This window comes from Cricetulus griseus, chromosome 4, assembly GCF_003668045.3.
Source record: "Cricetulus griseus strain 17A/GY chromosome 4, alternate assembly CriGri-PICRH-1.0, whole genome shotgun sequence".
NCBI classification, from domain to species: Eukaryota; Metazoa; Chordata; class Mammalia; order Rodentia; family Cricetidae; genus Cricetulus; species Cricetulus griseus.
In genome coordinates, this window is record NC_048597.1 from 196,733,527 (window position 1) to 196,753,827 (window position 20,301).

The 20,301-nt window shown below is 40.3% G+C and overlaps 1 protein-coding gene across 1 annotated transcript in view; it reads right to left on the reverse strand.

The window, feature by feature from the left end:
* Me1 (malic enzyme 1) overlaps nt 1–20,301 on the reverse strand; it is a 111,469-nt gene that overhangs the window by 25,377 nt on the left and 65,791 nt on the right. Inside the window, exons 7-9 of the mRNA XM_027411007.2 lie at nt 8,719–8,828; nt 1,996–2,093; nt 355–468 (exon numbers count right to left, since the gene is read on the reverse strand). Coding sequence (XP_027266808.1) covers nt 355–468; nt 1,996–2,093; nt 8,719–8,828 — 322 coding nt within the window. The remainder of the gene's footprint in view (nt 1–354; nt 469–1,995; nt 2,094–8,718; nt 8,829–20,301) is intronic.

Here is a 20,301-nt window from a genome sequence, read left to right on the forward strand (position 1 = left end):
GTGTGTGTGTGTGTGTGTGTACATACGATCTTGGGTGTGCAGGTGCACATGTATGTGAGAGGATATGTGAAGGTCAAAGACAACTTCAGACATGGTTCTTTACCTGCCCACCTATCATTTCTGTGCTTCAGACAGGTCTCTCACTGACCTAGAATGGACCCAGTAGGTTATTAGCATTCCTCACACTAGTTTTGGGGACTGAAGTCAGGTTCCTGTGCTTGCACAGTTAGCACTTTACTGACTGATCTCCCTAGCCCATAAATGCCAATCTTTCAACATGGCTTCTTAAGTAATCACAGAGAGCAGTCTTTCGAATGGTCATTAGGATAGGCGCACACACTGATTCTTTCTTACCTTAACTATTAATCCTTTTGAGTCAACCAACCATATCTTTTTTATAGCATTCTCCTTTGACAAACCTTCTTTCTCCATGGCCATAACGATCAGGTGAGCAATCCCCAAGGCAGCCTAAAAAGAAGGCATAAAAATAAAGATTTCAAAACTTGGTCCACATGTACTATCAAGGGTATCACATCACCCCACTTTTGTCTACTAGCAAAGAAAAGCAAACAGCTCTGCCCACTGAGTTCCAGAGCTTTAGTCATCAGTTCACACTAGGAGCTAAGCATTTTTGTCACATTTGGGTGTGCAAAATGAGCACTATTCACTCCACTGAATTACAACACATTCACTGTGATACTGTTTGCTATTCGGCACAGATATGCCAGTGACACCGCTGACTGTCAGTATAGCCGATTCTAGTTATACAGCAGGGCTGGCACAACAAGAAAACACTACATTTAACACAACCACCTGCCAGCCTGGCTCACTGGACCATATGGCTTACTGTCAGAAGGACATTCCTCCAACTGAACATGTGCTCATTTGGACAGGATCATGACCAACTAGACAACAGCAGAAAACTGAAAGGAAATATTGTTGTCCAGCATTTATTCACTCTCTTAATTTAGGAAAAGAAAGCATTACAAAATTTCTCCAAATATTAAAGAAAGGATCTTATTCGGAATTTGATGAAGTATTCGATAATCTGTGACATGCCATAGACCTCATCTTTTCAGGAACAAACCAGGGCCCACAAGTCATCCAACCAGAAACTTCTGGAAATGCAGAGGGGCTTACCAGAAGAGGAGTAACATATGAGGGCTCTAAGGTAGGCTGGGCTGTAATTTCAGTTGGAAAGTGGATCTGTGATTGCAATCTGAATGCCTCATGGACTCACGTTAGCTCTAACTCACATTTTAAAATAAGCAAAATGAAAACACAGTGTGGACAAAATCCTACCCATGAAACAACTTGTTTTGTTTATACTCATTAAGTTTAATTTTTTTTCAAAATGCCTGTCTTGCCATAGTATTTTCTCTTTTTTGAATTCTGTAATTCTAGAGAGATTTGAAAGTTTTCTTACAAGAAAAGTAACATTTGATTCTGTTTGGGAGGTGAATTAGCTTTCTTCTTTTAAAGGAGTACTGACAATGATTTCAAGAAACTATATAATTTGATCTTAATACAATTTCTTCCAATGATTTCAAACGTCTTGGTTATAATGCTGAATAGTTTTGATGTACTATGCATCTTTAATTCAAAATGATTTTCTTATAAACAACTGCAGTTATATATGTACACGTTGGACTGTGAACATTTTTGACTGTGACAGTGGTGGATAGGCATACTAACTTAAATTCATTGAGGCTGCCATATTCAACACAGACTGGTAACTTCGTTCTGTATCAAGCCTTAATCAATGTGCATAACAAAGTCAAGGGTAACATTTGATGATCTCACAAATTTAAACTGGTAAAACGTCTTACACTTCGAAAGTCTCCTATAATGATGTAAGTGCCTTATAACTTGTGGAATCTTCCATCTACAGCTGTAATATAACATTAAGAGAGTGCTCAAGACCTTGAGTAAGTACTGAACTAAAGCTAGCCACATGTTAGTTGAGATGCAGTAAGCAGTACACAAGGCAGGTACCTCTCCAGCTCCCTGGAACAGCACTGTCTGATCAGAGAGCTTGTTCTTGGTTATTCGAAGAGCTGCAAGGAGACCCGCAACTGCAACAGACGCTGTTCCTAAAACAAGTAATAAATATCCTTGAGCAATCCTCAGATGGATCCTGTCAGACTCTAAGCTTTTAGCCACATCTTCAAATCACCAAACGACAGGATAACAGAGACAGAAAGAACCTGTTTGTCTGTCTCCATGCTGGCATATGAGGCAAAATTCTTAGGCTAGGGACATCAGTATTTTAGAACAGCAGCTTAAATCCTTCAAAACGCTCCAAAAAGGGGACCCTGGAACTTCTTTTGGTAGATAACAGCAAGGGTCTGGGTTCTTTTTTGGTTTTCATTTGGTTTTAGAGTTTTAAGGCAGGGTCTCGTGTAGTCCTGACAGAACTTTGAAATCTACACAAAGGAGACGCACAGGAAATGCTTGCTACTGATGGGGTTTCCAATACAGCTAGAATTCAATGTTTAAATTTGAAAAATTAGTCACTAATAGCAATTGAAATCTGGTTTATTGCATTCTTTGTCTTTATACCTGTAATTCCAAATAGACCCCAGGTACTAACAGAATGCATGCAAAGTAGGGCACGGTTGTTCTCATCATACCACAGGTACAGAAGTGACAACGCTCTAATCACAGGACTTCACCATGAAAACAGACCATGCAGTAGTGCTCTTGCTGTAAATAAGGCTACACATCTCAATCTCCTCATGGTTCAGTCCTAAAATAGGACTAAGTTCTTGCAATGCCTTCCAGCTGTATGGACATTTTACACCTCCAAGGTAACATTCTACTGTTTCAATATCACTAAGGTGAGCAGCAAAGTCTGACCAAACTTAAAATACCTTCACTTGGCAAAACCTAGACCTGAATAGATGCAAGTAAGACCACTGCAATGTTTATGAACTGTGATAGGTCATACTTTGTGTAAACCCATTGTTCTGTACATAATTTAAAATGGAAGTCTAAAGAGCTGATGATGTGACTCGGTGTGGAATGTTTGTCTAGTTCGCAGAGGGCCTGAGTTAATCCCCAAAACCACAACAAAAGAAATTCTGTACAAAATACGGCTGATTTATATAGGAAATATGCCATGATGTCTGGGCCATACACCAAGACACATTCATGAGAACTGTTAACATGAAATTAGGCAGGAACAGACTTCAAGTTACCATGTTGAGTCATTACTCACAAGCAGCATCTCAAGCTAGCTCTTCTTGGGTTCTTCCAGTGAAAACCAGTCCAAAGTTAGACTCTGGGATCTTATGATTCTAGGATATCTACTGATTGTCCCAATGTCACAAGATTTAACTAGCTGAAAAGTCAATGTTGGAACATTACCAGCATCACTACTTGGTGTTATTCAGTATTTTGTTTTGTTTTTCATGGAACTGGACAGGTGGAGACAGACATAAGAGGTTTTATTGTCTAATTATAATGTACCCTTGTCATGTGGTGATGCCAGTTCATTCTACTAAAATTCAAAATGTTTTACTGCAGACATGACTAAGTAGGGAGAATGAGTCTCCTCCCACTGTACTGGATACTAAGACATTATATGTACATTCCATAGCATTTCCTAGAGACATAATGTCTAGTCTTCTCTTTATAGCACTACTATTTAATGTGAACATGACTGTTTTCTTTTTTAGGTTAAAAAAATTTATTTTTAATGTATGAGTGCTCTATCTGCATGTACACCCTTATGCCAGAAGAAGGCATCAGATCCCACTATATAGATGGTTGTGAGCCATCATGTGGGTGCTAGCAATTGAACTCCAGACCTTTGGAAGAGTAGCCAATGCTCTTAACCACTGAACCACCTCTCCAGCCCAAGAACATGATTTCTGTACACAGTCTGTGGCTAATTTAAATTTCCCTGTAAAGAAGCAAGTGCAGAAAATTAAAATTTTATAAAAATGTGTTTGTAAAATAAATCACGTGATTCTTTTAATTCTTATATTAAAATTAAACTTAAATCAGACAGAGGGAAGGCCTGTCCTTGGACTGCTGGTGTTAAAAAGGACTTAACACTGTTAACACAATACTAAAGAGATGGGCTTTCTCTCAAAATTTAACAAGTTCTAGAGGTTGTGTGTCTCTAATATAAAATTCCCATTCTTTCAGACTCTCAAATTTTTAATGATTTTTTAATTTTATGAATGTACATGTGTATGTGTATGCATCTGAGTGCAGGTACCTACAGAGGCCAGAAGATGGGTGCTGGAGTGTCCAGTGTGGGTCCTGCGATTGAACTGTGGTCCTACGTAAGAATAGCAAATGTTCCTAACTGCTGAGTCATCCCTACAGTCCCCAAACTCTGAGTGTTTTAAGCCCTGACATGACAGCAGATGTCTCATACCTGATCTTACATAGCTAGATTGCAAGTGTTGAAAACTGTGTGACATCACTTGTGACTTAGATGTATATGGTATACCCTGGACACAAATGAACTTTGTGTTTGGATTTGGATCAAAGCCTCAAACTCTCTCATTATATTTATATAAACACTCATTCTAAAATTAGAAAAAATGTGAAATTTAAAATGCTCCTGTTAAATACTGTGGACAAGAGCTACTCTATCTCAGTATAAATTCACAAGTAATATGTCTTTAACACACACAGAAGTTTTGCTGTGGCTGTAAATCTCTCTGATTTTTTTCCAAAGAATGACCTCAACTGCTGGCATGATAATCTCAGTTTATAGCTGGATGATGGAATGTTCAAGGCCAGCCTGTCTCAAAAACAACGATAAAAGCAGACCTGGTTCAGTACACCGCAAACACAAAAGCAAATACACCGGTGCAGTAATTGTTAAACCTAATTAGAACTAAATATTATGTTATATAATTAACAAGACCAATTTGTAATGAAATAACTATAATCCTCACGAGCTATTAATAGATCAGATACCACTAGAACTGCTGAGGCAGAGGGTGGGTTTCCAAAGGCCGAGCTCACGGTTAGAGCACGTAGCACCTGGGCACGGCAGTGCAGGGCATGGGAGATGCCCGCAGCCTTGGGTGGGAGGGCACACAGCAGCGGAAGCATGTGCAAGACAGGAAGGCAGGGATGGTTCCCTGTGGAAAACGGCAGAAGGTGCACACAACTAGTGCTCCTCTTTCCCTACAAATGTCACTAAAGCAAGAGGAAAACATAGATTTAAAAACAGATATGGACTAGGAAGCACCAGGCATAGTGGTGGGCAAGGGATAATGCTATTCTGAAAAAAATGAAGTCAAATTTATTTACTTGATATGGAGGAGCACACTCATGCACTCTTCTTAACTGAAGAATGCTAACAGAAAGCAGCCGCCAGCAGAGAGCAAGAGAGCAGAGTTTCAGCAGAGTGAGAGAACAGCTACTAAGACAGGACAGGGATCCCCCACCCCGCCCCGACCCCAGGACACAGCCTAAAGCACCAAACGACTTTTAAAGCAAATCCAACGTCATTTAAGATTATTTTATATTACTAGTATAGTCAGCTATGTTTTTGTTTAATCAGGTAATTTTCATAAAATCGTATCTTTAATTAACACATTTGTTTCAAAAGAAGAAAAAAAAGTTCCTCCAAGGACATGATGCAAAAGCACTTATCTGCATTGCAGGGCTGAAATAGTTGCATAACTGTTTTCATTGACAACATCCATGGCCATAATGAGAAAAGAATAGGGTTCAAAAGATAAAAGAGAATAAAATATGAGGAGAAGGCCCGTCACAGGCACGCAGCTCTGAAGTGGAGAAATGGTCAGGGTGGTTTGCTCATTTCTAGTCAAAACTGAAGGACTTCCCGTAGGCTTTCTCTACTAAGGAATTAGATGAGCTGTTCTCAAACCTGATTTTCCTTTTTAAGGGTAGTATTATTCTGAAATTCCTGTGAGGAAATAAGCAAGCATTGTGTGTACAGGCATCTCGGATGAAAATCCAGCCATTTTACTGCCTCCACGTGGGCTGGCAAACCTGGAGCGTTCTCCAGCATCTTTAACACACCTCATACATCTCTGGACCTTGACTCGACCCCTGCATTAATTTCTAGACTTTACTTCTGACATGCCCCAGGCCCTAAACCTTAATTACTGGTCCTGAGAGACAGAAATTGTCACTCAAATTCCTGTTTTGTTTGGTGATTTAATCTTCTGAAACTGAACTCTGATTCCTATTAATTCTGTATAATGAGTCTCAATCATGTAACACTGGCCATAACATCCTTATACATATTTCTGTGAGAAGCACAAAATGCCAAGGTGTAAAATACTATAGGAGAAGGAGACATAGGTTTGTTGTGTTGTTTTTGAAGTACTGGGGATAAACCCAGAGCACTGAACATGCTAGGCAAGTGTCCACCACTGGCATGTATCCCCCAGCCCTCAAAAGGCTGCTATACCTCAAAATGAATTGATGACTGACTTACAGATGTTAGCCTGCACTGCAAAGTGCAGTTTGTGTGCATATCGAAGCCACTCCATCATTATACAGGGTACCCTAGAGTCAGGGCTACAACACATTAAAACCAGACTTCCTGTCTATAGCTCACATTTATTCTTCTCAGTACCTGGAAATTCTGGATTTCTTTCTGAGATCCTCTAAACACTCAATTCCAAGAAATCGGTAGCTTTCTATCCAGGAAGCAAGAGTACACAAGGGTGGGTTTCTTAGAAAACATCAGCACCAGATAACTCAATGGAAGATACCCATAATTTTATGAAATGGCATCAGGGGGACTTAATGATGGGAAGCACTTGGCCGAAATTCACTGCAAAGGAGACCGACCACAGGGAGAGCCAGTCGGGTTGGAGAGGAAATGGATTTGCTTTGGAATGGTTGCAGAATGAGGTAACTCTGAGATATCCAAGAAGAGCTGTTAATAAACAGATGAACATACCACCCTGGAGTTCAAAGAAATCCTAAATGCAGAAGTTACCCTGCGAGCTGAATGTCAGAACATGGAATATGACCTAAGAGAATAGTACTAAAGCAAAAGGGAAGGCCTGAAGTGCTCCGTCATGTGCTAGCCAAGGGGGAGAGTGAACAATGAGAGCAGCAGGAAGAAGTCAGCAGGTGCAGTGATGGGGCAACAGACAAGAGGTAGTCTCAGAAAGGACGAGCGACAGGGCTGAAGCTATGGAGACATTAAGACAAAACTGAAAAGCATACACAGCTGCAAGACGCAAACCATCCTGGTCTTCAGGTTGCTAGAACTCAGTAGCACCCTCTACCTGTCAGTCTTGTATTCACCATAGAGACAGGTGCCTAGCTGTCGAGGGAGGGAGGAGGACAGCAAGGAACAGACAATAAGAGCTTGAATAGAAAACCCCACACAGCTTAGACAAAGGTCCACAGCCAAAGCATGTGCCTGAACTATCAACGAGAATGCAGCAGACTATTGCTATGCCAAGCTGGCGGCTCGTGTATCTCAGCCAACAGGATGCTGTGTCTAAGGTCCCTCTGTACAGAGCGAGACACTGTCCCAAAAAACACAGAGATAGCACTTCCTGGAGTGAGGCTTAGAAACCAGCTAAGGAGTATATACAGATATATCCTTAAGCAACGTTCAGTCTATTTTCACAGATTTCCTGCTTATTAGGTCACAATAGCTGGAGATTTTATCAGATTTCTGGAAGCTCATGTATATATAATATAGTACATTCTAGAGTGCTTTCCCAAATGTGAAAGAGAACCAGAAATTATGACTAAAATCATCCAACATAAATCTTGCTTTTTTAACAGGTACCTAATATCTACTGGATCTGAATAAAAGGCTGTAAACTAATTTCAGATGTTATTATTTTTCATGTTTATCTTGTTAGATTTCTGTATATGTACCTTTTATATATGCATAGTTACATAATTCTATAATTTCATTAAAAGAATACAGCAATGTTGTTTATTTAAGGTTTAATTTGGGTTTTTTTGGGGGGTTGGTTTTTCGAGACAGGGTTTCTCTGTGGCTTTGGAGGCTGTTGTCCTGGAACTAACTCTTGTAGACCAGGCTGGTCTCGAACTCACAGAGATCCTCAGCCTTTTTGCCTCCCGAGTGCTGGGATTAAGGCATGTGCCACCAAGGCAGTTTAATTTGTTATTACAAAAGAATTTATATCTCATGGCAGAAATTTAGTGCAGATGAGATTTAAAGCATATTATTTTCTTACCACCTATGACTGCTTTCCAGAGATTATAACACTTTAAGAACAGAAAATTAATTTTGAAAGTTTCTGACCTCCCAAAGCTGTGAAAATAAGGAAGGTTCTGATGTGAATAATGGTGTATTATCCTATTGCATCCTAACATGTGCCTTCTCAGCTCAATTCTTCATTCCCTCTTATAACATGTCACTCCACAAACTTGTCCTTTTGGATCACTGTGATAATGTCTTAGTCACCTGCGATGTCAGTCCTTCAGTTTATTCTTGGTGTTTTTGTAATAGTCATCTGAAATGTAAATTCAGCTTTTAACCTTGTTCCTTTTTTGATGTGTATGGAGGGGTAGAGATGGGGTCATCAAACAACCTAGAGGTGCATGCCAAGCTCCTGTGTGGCTTGCATGTCTAAATCACTTTGTGACATGATCTAAATATCTTCACTGTGCCCCTTCCTGTCTTTGCTCACACAGATCATTGCATTTCTCTCTCATCTGAATGGAGACTACCAGATGTTATTCTTGATCCATACATACACAGTGAAATGTGATTACCTTGAATATCATCATTAAATGTGCAATACTTGTTTCGATACTTGTCCAGGAGACGAAATGCATTCCGATTGGCAAAGTCTTCAAACTGAATAAGGCAATTCATGCCATATCTATGAGGCAAAAACATACATTTTAGAAGTTAATGAAATAACATGTTAAGTAGATATTTAAATCTAGACCACATAAAAGGCACACCAATTTCTTTTAAAAGTCCTATTCTTAGCATAAATGTATAACACATTATCAGCAAGGACTGACATCACACTTACCACAAAAAAGGGAGTGGGCTGGTACCGTGGAATAACACCAAATGACAAAAATTCAGTCCAAAATATGATCCATATCCTCAAGGAATTTAAAACTCAGTAGAAACAAAATCTTCTGAGTTAAGTAAAAGGTATGTAAGATGTAATATAAAAGCTATGTATAAACAAAGGATTACAGTTATCCAGAAAACAGTGCTTCTAGCTACACTTAGAAGCCAACTGACAAACTAATGAAGCTTTAATTGACTATTATCTTCAAAGCTGAGATGCAGGGTTTATAAAACAAGGGAAACTAGAAGCAAAATAAATGAAAGGTGGAAAGAAAACAACCCTGTTGGGAAAATGTCAAACTCACTAATGGGCTGTAGTGCAGAGTGTATGAGGCCTAATCCTCCTCCTGATCCCCCTTACTCAGATGACCTACTCTGTCCATGCATGCCCAAGTCAGTTATCAAAACAGTCAATGGGATAACTCTCTGGACTCCCTCATCCCTTTGCTTTTTCTGACTCAGAAAACCATCATACTCTAGCAAGACAGTAGATAAAATCCAGCTGTAAGGTTTGGCTGGGATCATAGAAGTCCTGAGTACCTGTTTCCATGTTTGTGTGTACTTTAACACAAACCCAAGTCTTAGCCTTAGTGCTAGTAAAGAAAAATACCTTGCCCTGAGTCACATATAAACAAAGAGCTCACAGTTCTGGAGTCTCATGTCCAAAGTCAAGGTGGCCACAGACACTGTCTAGGAAGGACTACCTCCTAACAGACAGCATCTCCCTGCTGTGTGCTTGCATGGCAGAGGCAGCAAGCACATGCCTTCCCTTTAGCCTGTTTCACACTGGCACTAATCCCAGTCATGATGGCTGGCCCTCAAAAGGCCCCTCCTCCTCAGAGTTCCACATTGGGGATTAGTTCTAGTGTATGGATTTTGGAGGGACACACTCAGATAGAACAGCATCAACACATTGCTGTTTCCCTTGTCTATGAGTGCTCAACCTCTTGACCAGTCTCCACACCTTACTGAGAAATAGCTTTCCATCTTTACACTTGCTTTCTGGACCATCTCTACAAAGCTATGGCTTCTTCCATTCTCACAGTGTCAAAGTCCTCACTACAGAGTATGAAACTTTGCCCTCATTTCTCACTTCTTTCAACAATGAGGACAGGTGCAGAGCCCACTCCCCAGCATCACAGTGTAGATGAAGTCTTGCTCCAGGTCTCCCCACCACCATGACTAAGATCTCTCTAGGTCCATCATTCCACTGTTTTCATCTATTATAGTTACTAACATATTATTTTCATATATTTATCCTTAATGATCTACCTCCTAAAAACACTGTAACATTTGCAGGGTAAATTGGGACTAAATCAATCTTTCCTCCTTCCCTCCCTCTATAAAGTTTTTGTTATGTACAGAGGAGGAAAAGAACTCAGTCCTTTCTGAGATGGACTTAAGGTAGCCAGGGTACCACTGAGCTCCCCTTGACTCCTGGGAGGATGAACCTGCTCCCCCATGTACTGACGAACTCAAGACTGCCTTTGGAGACCTTGAGTAGTTCCCTGTGGCACCTTACCTCCCAAATCTCATCACACACTCACTAATGTGTTTGGTTATGTGCCCACTACAGTGGCTGTACTTCACCTGGCCAGGGTCTTGGTTACCTGTGGCCTTGTTAAGACCCTGGCCATGGGATGGCATGAAAACCTGGCTGCTGCTCTTCCATGGCTGCTGTGGTAGAAGACTGGAGAGTTATGTCTCATTTTTAATCACTAATAAAACTTAATATTGCTTTGTATTTCTTTGTATCTTCCAAATCTTGGTCATTTTTAATTCTTTCTGGGCAACTGTATGTTCTTTGATTCATTTTATTGTCCTTTTATTTATTATTGCAATAAGAAGTTTTTATATTTTAAGGATAATATCTTCTATGATAAACACTGCAAATTGATGTGGGATAATGCTCTTGTTCACTGTGAAGATTTGTCACTTGTATTGATTTAATAAAATGCTGATTGGCCAGTAGCCAGGTAGACATAGTATAGGCAGGGCTAACAGACTGGGAAAATTCTGGGAAGAGGAAAGGCAGAGATGCAGTCACCAGCCAGACACAGAGGAAGCAAGATAAGAATGCCTCACTGAGAAAAGGTACCAAGCCTTTTATGGGTAAAAGGTATAAAAGTTATAGGTTAATTTAAGTAGTAACCCCCTTTTTGTTAGTAATAAGCTTAAGCAATAGGACAAACAGTTTATAATTAATATAAGCCTCTGTATGTTTATTTGGGACTGAATGGTTACAGGACCAGGTGGGACAGAAACTTCCATCTACAGCAAATAGCTTTCCTAATCTACTACACTAAACCATCAATCCCTTAGATGGTATTTGTCTTAGATAGCTTTAATTGTCAACTTGATATGGTATAAGACCATCTGAGAGAAGACGCTCAACTGAGGAACTGCCTGGATTAGTGGCCTGTGGACATGTCTATGGGGGACTGTCTAGACTGTCAATGATGTAGGACAGCCCAGTTCACTGTGGGCAGTTATAGCTCTAGGCAGCCGAGATGAAACTGTACATGAAAGCTAGCTGAGTGTAAGCTGCTCTGTGAGCCAACAACCAGCATCCTCAATGGTGCCTTCTCTCCTTCTTTGGCCATGAAATGACTTCCTTGGTCAGAGATAAAGCTGTGTGGAATAGCAAGTAGGCCTACTTTGAATTCCTACCTTGGCTCCTCTCAATAATGGACTGTGGCCTGAAATTGTGAGCCAAATAAACCCTTTCTCTCCCAGGTTGATTTTGGTTAAGAGTATTTTTTACACAGCAACAGAAATGAAATTAGAATAGTGTTTCTGTTGATTCTGCTACAGAAACTTCAGGTTTTTATGAAATCAGATTAATTGATGTTCTTACGTATGGAATCACCTTTGGATAGCATGCCTATGACAGCCCTGGCACATGCATTAATTTATAATCCAAACTTCCTTCTAATACCATTGTGGATTTAGGAAATGATTAACTTCAAATTCCGTTACTACTTTTACTATCGGGCCATACATTTTAAATTATGAAAGTATTTTCTACATTGTTTCCTCAGTTATACTAACAATATTTAGAGAAGATTTGGCTTTTCTCTGTTTCTTGATACTGCTGCTACTGACAAATGTTTTGCCACTTGATAAGACAGAAGACACTCAATTACTCTTTACAACCACAGCATGGTCTGCCACTATTATTCTCATCTTACATATATGGACACAGGTACACATGATGACAAAGCATTAACAATGACAACTGGATGGTAACACTAGTCTGCTACTGTGTGTATCCATTAAAAAAGAACCAATGCCTCCTGGCTTGCACCTATATTGTTCTCAAATAACTTTAATATAGAATGTGGCTTGTTAATTTGGCTGCTATAGTGGTTCCAAGCCATAGGCTATGGAGTCAGAGCTCCCATATTGAACTCCTGGCATCCTTCCATACTATGTATCTTCAACTTTTTTGTGCCTCTGTTTTCCTATCAAGAAAGACATGAGCACTGTCTACATCTTTCACAGATTTGTTATGGGGGTTGTCTGAAATGATAAATATGTGTTCAGTTCAACTACCAGCAATAACTACTCTATAGTAGAGAGGTCCAAAGGTATTTAGTAGAGAGGTCCAAAGGTATTTAATAGTAACAAAAGTAACTATTAAATGTAAGATAATGGCCTTGAAGAGTACGAGAAAAGCACTGCCATCCTATACAGTACAGTTTGAAAACCACTCCTCAGATGAAGCTAAATCAAGACGGTTTAGGCGAAGCTACTTAAGGAACTTCAAAAAGTGTTTTTCACAAAGAAACTCATACAAGTAATAAAGCTCTTTTACAACTTAATAAAATGGTGAAATGCTGATAGATACAAGCAAATTTTGTCAGATGACACAGTGATGACAGAAGTACTTCCAGCTGAGAAAGTGAGGCTGACATATTAGATCTTCCAAAGCCGACAAACTTTTAGAGCAACTGTTTTGGTGCTACAGACTGTACTGAGGGTAGAGAGAAGAAAGGGGCTTAGGGGAAATTTGGAGAGTGGGGGAAAGCCATGAACAAAACAACTATAGTCACATATATGGTGCCATTTTCCATATTCCAAGGAAGCTCTCCATAAAATTATAAAGTGTTATAAAGATCTGAAAAGAAGCATTTCCATAGTTATAAATTATCACTTTTGAAAATGTCAGCAAAGAAGAAAACTTTGTGGTAGCAACTAAGTACCCCAAACACAAATATCAGTCAGCAGCCATCTAATGTTTGTGATGGTTACTTTCTAATTCTCTGGTTCCTAAGGAGCCTTAAGAAACCAAAAACTGCATGTCATTGGGCAATGCCCTCAGGCGGCTTGCTCCTGGTGTGTCATATTCTGGGGGACTAACAGCAGCAGATGCTCTGTCATTATGCTCAGAAGCAGCAGCCTGTGGTCTGTGAGGAGGCATCAGAGACTTCTCAATTCTATTCCCGGATCTACTAGTTACTTGGTTTGGTGGTCTGGGGCTTGTTACAGTTTCTCTGTGGTTGAAACGAAGTCCCTTCAGTGTGGTTTGCCTTCAGTGTTCAGGACACAGTGTATGAAGCTATAAATCTACAGCCTTTCCACAGTGCAATCTGGGAACAGTCCTAGGTAGTAAATCGGTATATGGGGCACTATCATTTTCATGTGCCTGTTTTAGAATCATCCTCTGGAAGATGCCACATACCCGTTTTAATTTTGTGACTTTTCCTACCTGGTAGTTAGCTCTGATTTCACTCCCAGAAATTTAAAAAGAGGCTTTCTGAATTCATCTTGTGATACATGAATCCTGCACCATATAATAGAAAGAAAGCCATGGAAGGGATCTTTGTTATAGTTTAAAGTGGCTTTGTCACTATGAAATCAGAAGTGATGGTACTCTCAAGAGTTAGCCAATAAAACTGTGAAAAGAACTTACTATTTTACAATCAAAATGTGGCATGGAATAGCAGGTATTAATACCTTTAGAAGCTAACAACAAACCCCTAAAACTGACATGTAAAAATTCTGGAGCTTGTGTTCTCTATGGCTGTGTTAAGTCTGGAAACCACCTTACTACAGTGACTAATGGCTGTGGCCAGGACTGACTAAGCGCCAGACAGTATGGTCCACATTCAGAGGGATTATCTAATTTAATTCTCTCAGCAATTCAGCAAGGAAGGCACTGTCATTATGCATTTTACAGATGCAGACACTCGAGTTCCTCATGACTAAGGACTGAGCATTAGTGAGCTCATACTGCTCTGAGTGGTAAGTATGAGCTGACCGCAGGCCATGGGACTCATGCTAAGCAAGCACTCTGACACTGAGCAACATTCTCACCACACTCTGAACTCCGTGTCAAAACCTCTATCGTTACACCAGCAAGGTGGCACTTGTGTGCATTCAACACACCATGTGCCACGTGACTAGGTGTATATGGACAAATATTGGTGAAAATAGTAGTCTTTCCTTGATCTTAAAATATTGAGAGTTCATGCAACCAATTTGATCATGCATGCTTGGATTTTTCTGAGACGTGGGGTAAAATCATGTTTCCGGATGTGTTATATGTATGGTACCACACAGTGTCCAAGACCTACAGTACTTCATAATGGGTGAACCACCCCTCCTGGGGGGTGGATTCCAAATGACTCATTTTGATAATGAATTAATGTTTGAAGATACTTAATAAATTCAGCATCAAACAAGAAACATGAATTTTGCCCTTAAAATGCTGACTGAGAAATAGACTTATTAGGAAGACAAAGCATACAACGGAAAAAAAAATCTTAAAAGAGGTTTAGATTAAAAACAATCAGTGGGGCTGAGAAGCCCAGAGCACAGAGCTCCCTTAGCACACATAGAGTCCTGGGTTCAATCCTCAGCATCACAAAACTCCAAATCCAATTACAATCCATGGCACACACAGAGCCCAGCAAAGACTTAAGAAAGATAGCATTAAGTAATGGACTCTTAAGTTTGGCCCTGGGGAGGACTCAAAAAGTGAAGGAGGAATAAGTCAGCAATTCCAGAGGCTATATTAGGAGATGCTAATAACTTCATGTGGAAGAACTTCAGAACAACAATGGTGCTTGCTATATTTCACACTGTCGCAGGTCCAGTGGCGTGGCTCAGCACATAAAGGCACTTGCCACTAAGCCTGATGACCTGAGTTCAATCCCCAGAATCTGACATGAAAAGAACTGATACTCGAAAGTTGTCCTCTGACCTCCATACACACGCTATGTCGCCTGTGCACCCCTCCCTGAACACAGTAATAAATAAGCAAAATGTAATAAAGCTGAGTTTCAGATCATGAGCAGTCTTGAATGCTAGCATAGGTGATCTTAAATTGACTCAAGTTCTCTCTGACTATGCTCCCTCCACATCCAATACACCCCAGTATGTAAGAACAGAGTCCTGTTTACTTTTAACCAATTCAATGAAATGCCTCTAGTCCCAGCTATCTTATAGCTGTATTGCTTCACAAGCAGATATTCCTGTCACTTTTCTTTGCATTCTTTCAACTGTATTATACTGATGTTTCTTGATTTTTCGCTGTGACCACAGGCATTATGAAGATTAAATTGTAATTATCCATTCTGTCCTCCTTGCACCCGCTTCTATTCATTGGCTATATCTCCACTTAAGGATTTGGTAATGCAATGAAATGTTTTCCTTCCCCAGTGAAAATGTGTTACATTAAATCTTAATCACATTACTTAAGTGTCGGCCCGAGTTGTAATAACGTGTCATCTAACTCTTTCCTGTTATTCCCCTCAAAGAAATCCTGCCTTTCTTTCCTGATTTACTCATTTGCCAAATGCTCTCTAAACAGCTCCCCCCTCTTAGAGCACACAGTGATACAGTTTCAGTGTGAAGTGTAGTGAGTGGTGCTGCCTGGGAAATGCTGGGCAACTAGGCCCAGAACAAGGCAAGCGCATTGAGAAGGCCCTCAAAAGTGAAATTACCAGCACAGCACAGGGAATCTCCTTTGTAAGAAGACATGATGAGCAGACATTGTGCAGCAGTGTTGTCCACAGAATAAACAGCTGGAAACAGTCTAATTGACATGAACAAGCAACTGGAGTGAACGTGTTGTCCCACATCTGTAGGACATAATATTATAGCATGAAGCTAGTGCTTCATGCAGTCCTTGGGTACATCTAAGACTCAGCATTGAGGAAAATACTACAAAAAGACATACATCTTAACTGCTCATCTCAAGCTCTTAATAATAGCACCATAAGAATTAGATGTCAGCCAGGTGATGATGCATGCCTTCAATCCCAGCACTCAGGAGACAGAGGTCAGCCTGGTCTACAGAGTGAGTTCTAGGACAGCCAGGGCTACACAGAGAAAACAAAACAAAACAACAACAACAGAAAAAATAAAAAGAATTAGATGTCACTCGATATCCATCATCTTTGTGTAAATTGCCCACATACACAGGACGCAACAAGGCAAGGGCATAGTTTGGATGATGAAACTAAAGCTTGGAACAAATACAAGATTTAGAATTCAACTCAGGATACCAGCAGACTTCTGAATCTTCATGAACTCCAGATTCCTGAATCTCGGACCAGGATTACCAATTCTGACAAGCAAAGTCCTTGAAAGTCATTGCTTCCATAGTCATACAGAAAACCCCAAACACTTAGGACTAACAGCTCTTCCCAAGCTCAAGACCCACTGAGCTGTCTAAAGAGGAAGGAAAGGGAAGCATATAGGAAAGCCAGGAGCACAGCTCCGCTGCTGGGACCAAATAGTGGGAGCACTTCCAACTCTTCCTGAACTGCAGGAGACAGTTAAACATCACCAGGGGATCTTGCCTTCAGCCACACCTTCATGAATTAGATGTTTACTGTGAAGACCTGAAAAAAGTCCCCCCCCACCTCCTGCAGATGAAGTAAGAAGTATCCATGTTGAAAATGCTAGAATATTGTTTTCATAATGACTTCCCTCAGAAGCCGTCTATTCATCCAAGACAATTTACTGAGACTTTACCAAAACCTAAGAAACCCAGGGGAAGAGAAATACTCAACTGTTGTAGCTTCCTCTAGCTCATAACATGGGCAAGGAAATACCTAGCTTAAGTTCACTAAAAGACTAAGACCTAATACAGGGCTAAACTACACAGGCCCTGCCCAGCACCTCAACAGGGTTCTAGGATAACAGGAGAGAAAAGCTCAATGGCCTGCAAGTCTCAAACTCTATACAAGAAATCTCAGAAAAATCCAAAGGCAAACAATAACTGAAATGAAAAGAAGGGCACTGAGGGACCTAACCAAGCCAGATAAGCAAAGCTCTCAGCTAAGATACAAATGTACCTCGATGGGCATTGGTGGCCCACGCCTTTAATCCCAGCACTCGGGAGGCAGAGGCAGGTGAATCTCTGTGGGTTCGAGGCCAGCCTGATCTCCAGAGCGAGTGCCAGGTTAGGCTCCAAAGCTACACAGAGAAACCCTGTCTCGAAAAGCCACAAAAAAGAAAAACAAAACAAAACAAAAAACAGATACAGATGTACCTCAGCTCCTGTCACTCCAAACACCACGCCCAGCTTTCAACAAATCCCAAAAAGAGATACAAGACAAGACATAGAGTCACATGAGACAAGGCAAAACGAAAGAACTACATCTAGATGTTCAGATGTTCAGCAATTTCGGAACAATCAGACCGTGAACTTCAGATGACTATGACTCAGTTATGAAGAGTTTAATTTGAAAAAGTCGACACCATGCAAAAACATATGGGTAACATCAGGAGACACTGAAACTCTAAGATTCAAAAGGAAATTCTGGAAATCAAAGTCATTGTGCTGAAAATTGCCTTTGATGGGCTCATCGGTGGACCAGACACGACAGAGGAAAGAATAAGTAAGCCTGAAAAGCTGCCAGTAGAGGCTCTGAAAACTGGAACACAGAGAAAAGGCAAGAAATAAAAGGGCAGAATCATCAAGAACTGCAACAATCAGAAAAGTGTGGTGTTTACACATGGGAAAACAATGAAGAAAAAAAGAATCCGAGTATCTGAAGCAACAATGGCTGAGAATCTTACAAAGTTAATTACAAAAACCAATCCACAGATCCAAGAGGTGCAGAAAACATACATAAATGAAGACAAAATAAATTCTTATGTAGGCATATTAAAGTCAAGCTGCAGATTAAAGGCAAACAGCAAATCTTGAAAGAAGTTGTAAGGGGACCCCATCTTCCCACACAGGAAGAAGGACTAAGGTTACATCGGACTTCCTTTCTGAAATCATGTAAGAGCATAAAGACAGACATTTAAGTGGTGAAAGAAAACATCTACTATTCAACAATAATTAGTTAATGTAATTATCCTTCAAAAGCACAGCATAAATAAAGACTATCTTAGACACTTGAGGAAATCTATTGAAATGTTAAGAGTTTTTAAGAGAGAATGAAAATATATGGGTAGAAAGACTTAAGATATTGAAACTATATAAAGCAGCAGTTCTCAACCTGTGGATCATAGCCCCTGTGGGGGTCAAATGGCCCATTCACAGGGGACACATATCAAGATATTTACATTATGATTCATAACAGTAGCAAAATTACATTAATGAAGTAGCCACAAAATAATTTTATGGCTGGGGGTTGGCACAACATAAGGAACTGTATTAAAAAGGGTCACAGCACCAATATAAAGGAAGGAAGAGAATTGGAAAGGGTAAGTAAAGGTGAAATAAAATCTTTTTCTTCTCCTCAGTTGACCTAGTTATTAAGATTGTTCAAAATAACAATGATGTATGTTGTGGATAAGTGAAATAATTAGAAAAAGAATAGTGGGGAGGTATTAGGAATGCTGTTATTGGAGGCCTATGGCTCATTCTGTGTATTTGGAAGTAGACCTGAAATAACTATGCTGTAAATTCACTGTTTATTGACAACTCTTAGGGAAGCCACTGGATATTTTCTTAGTGAAACTTATAACTGGTAGGCTAAGACACAAGAGAAAATGTAGGCTAGTGATATTTATTTCTCCTTACCCCAATTAATTTTCTTTCCTTTCTTTCCCATAGTTTACCTAGACTTGTTTTGGAGTTTAACCACAGCTGACCATACACCACAGGTAAACCAAATATAGTCAACAACAATTGTTTACTGGGACCCAAGCTCAGGCTCAGGGGATACAATGGCAAGAAAACAGGCAAAAGTCCTTTACAGAACTTTTAGTGTGTGTGTGTGTGTGTGTGTGTGTGTGTGTGTGTGTGTGTGTGTGTTATAAAAAGTAAATTGTTGACATGGTATGGGTAATGTATAATGTACAGAAAAATAAATCATATAAAGGAAATTGTATGAAGTGCACAAAAAAGCCAAAATTATACAATGGTAAAAAGAAAGCACCTTCAAAAATGGTGCTGGTCAAAGTGCATGTCAGCATGTAGAAGAGTGCACACAGGTCCTTATCTATCACCCTGCACAAAACTCAAGTCCAAGTGGATCAAAGACCTTAACATAAAACCAGATACACCAAACCTGATTGGGGAACAGCCTTGAACTAATTGGCATAGGAGACAACTTTCTGAATAGAACACCAATCTCACAGGCACTAAGATCAACATGGATTTCTGTGGAAAGGGAAAATAGAAGAGATCTCCTGGTTAAACTGGGGGCAGGGTGAAGGGGGAAGAATAATGAAAGAGATGTCTTGATGGCGGGGGGGTGGGGGGGGGGACTTCAGGGCTAGGGAGAAACCTGGTGCCAGGGAAACTCACAGGAATCCATAAGGATGACCCCAGCTAAGACTTGTAGCAATAGTGGATAGGTAGGCTGAACTGGCTTCTTCTGTAATCAGACTGGTGACTGCCCTAATTACCATCAGAGAGCCTTCACCTAGTAACTGATGGAAACAAAAGAAAAGATCCAGGGCCAAGCATGGGAATTCTGTTGAAGAGGAGGAGGAAGGATTGTATGAGCCAGGGGAATCAAGGTCAACACAAGGGAACCCACAGAAACAACTAACCTGGATTCATAGGTGCTCATAGAACTCTGGACCAACAGCCAAGGGAGTCTGCAGGAACAGACCTAGGGCCTCTACATATGTATGACAGCTGTGTAGCTTGGTCTACTTGTGGGACTCCTAGCAGTAGGATCAGGGCATGTCCCTAACACTTGAGCTGGCTTTTGGGAGCCTATTCCCCATACTGAGCTGCCTTGCCCAGCCTTAATATAAAGGAGGACACAGTCTTACCATGATTTGTTGACACTCATGGGAGGTCTGCCTCTTTCTGAACAGAAATAGAGGAAGAGTGGACAGGGGTG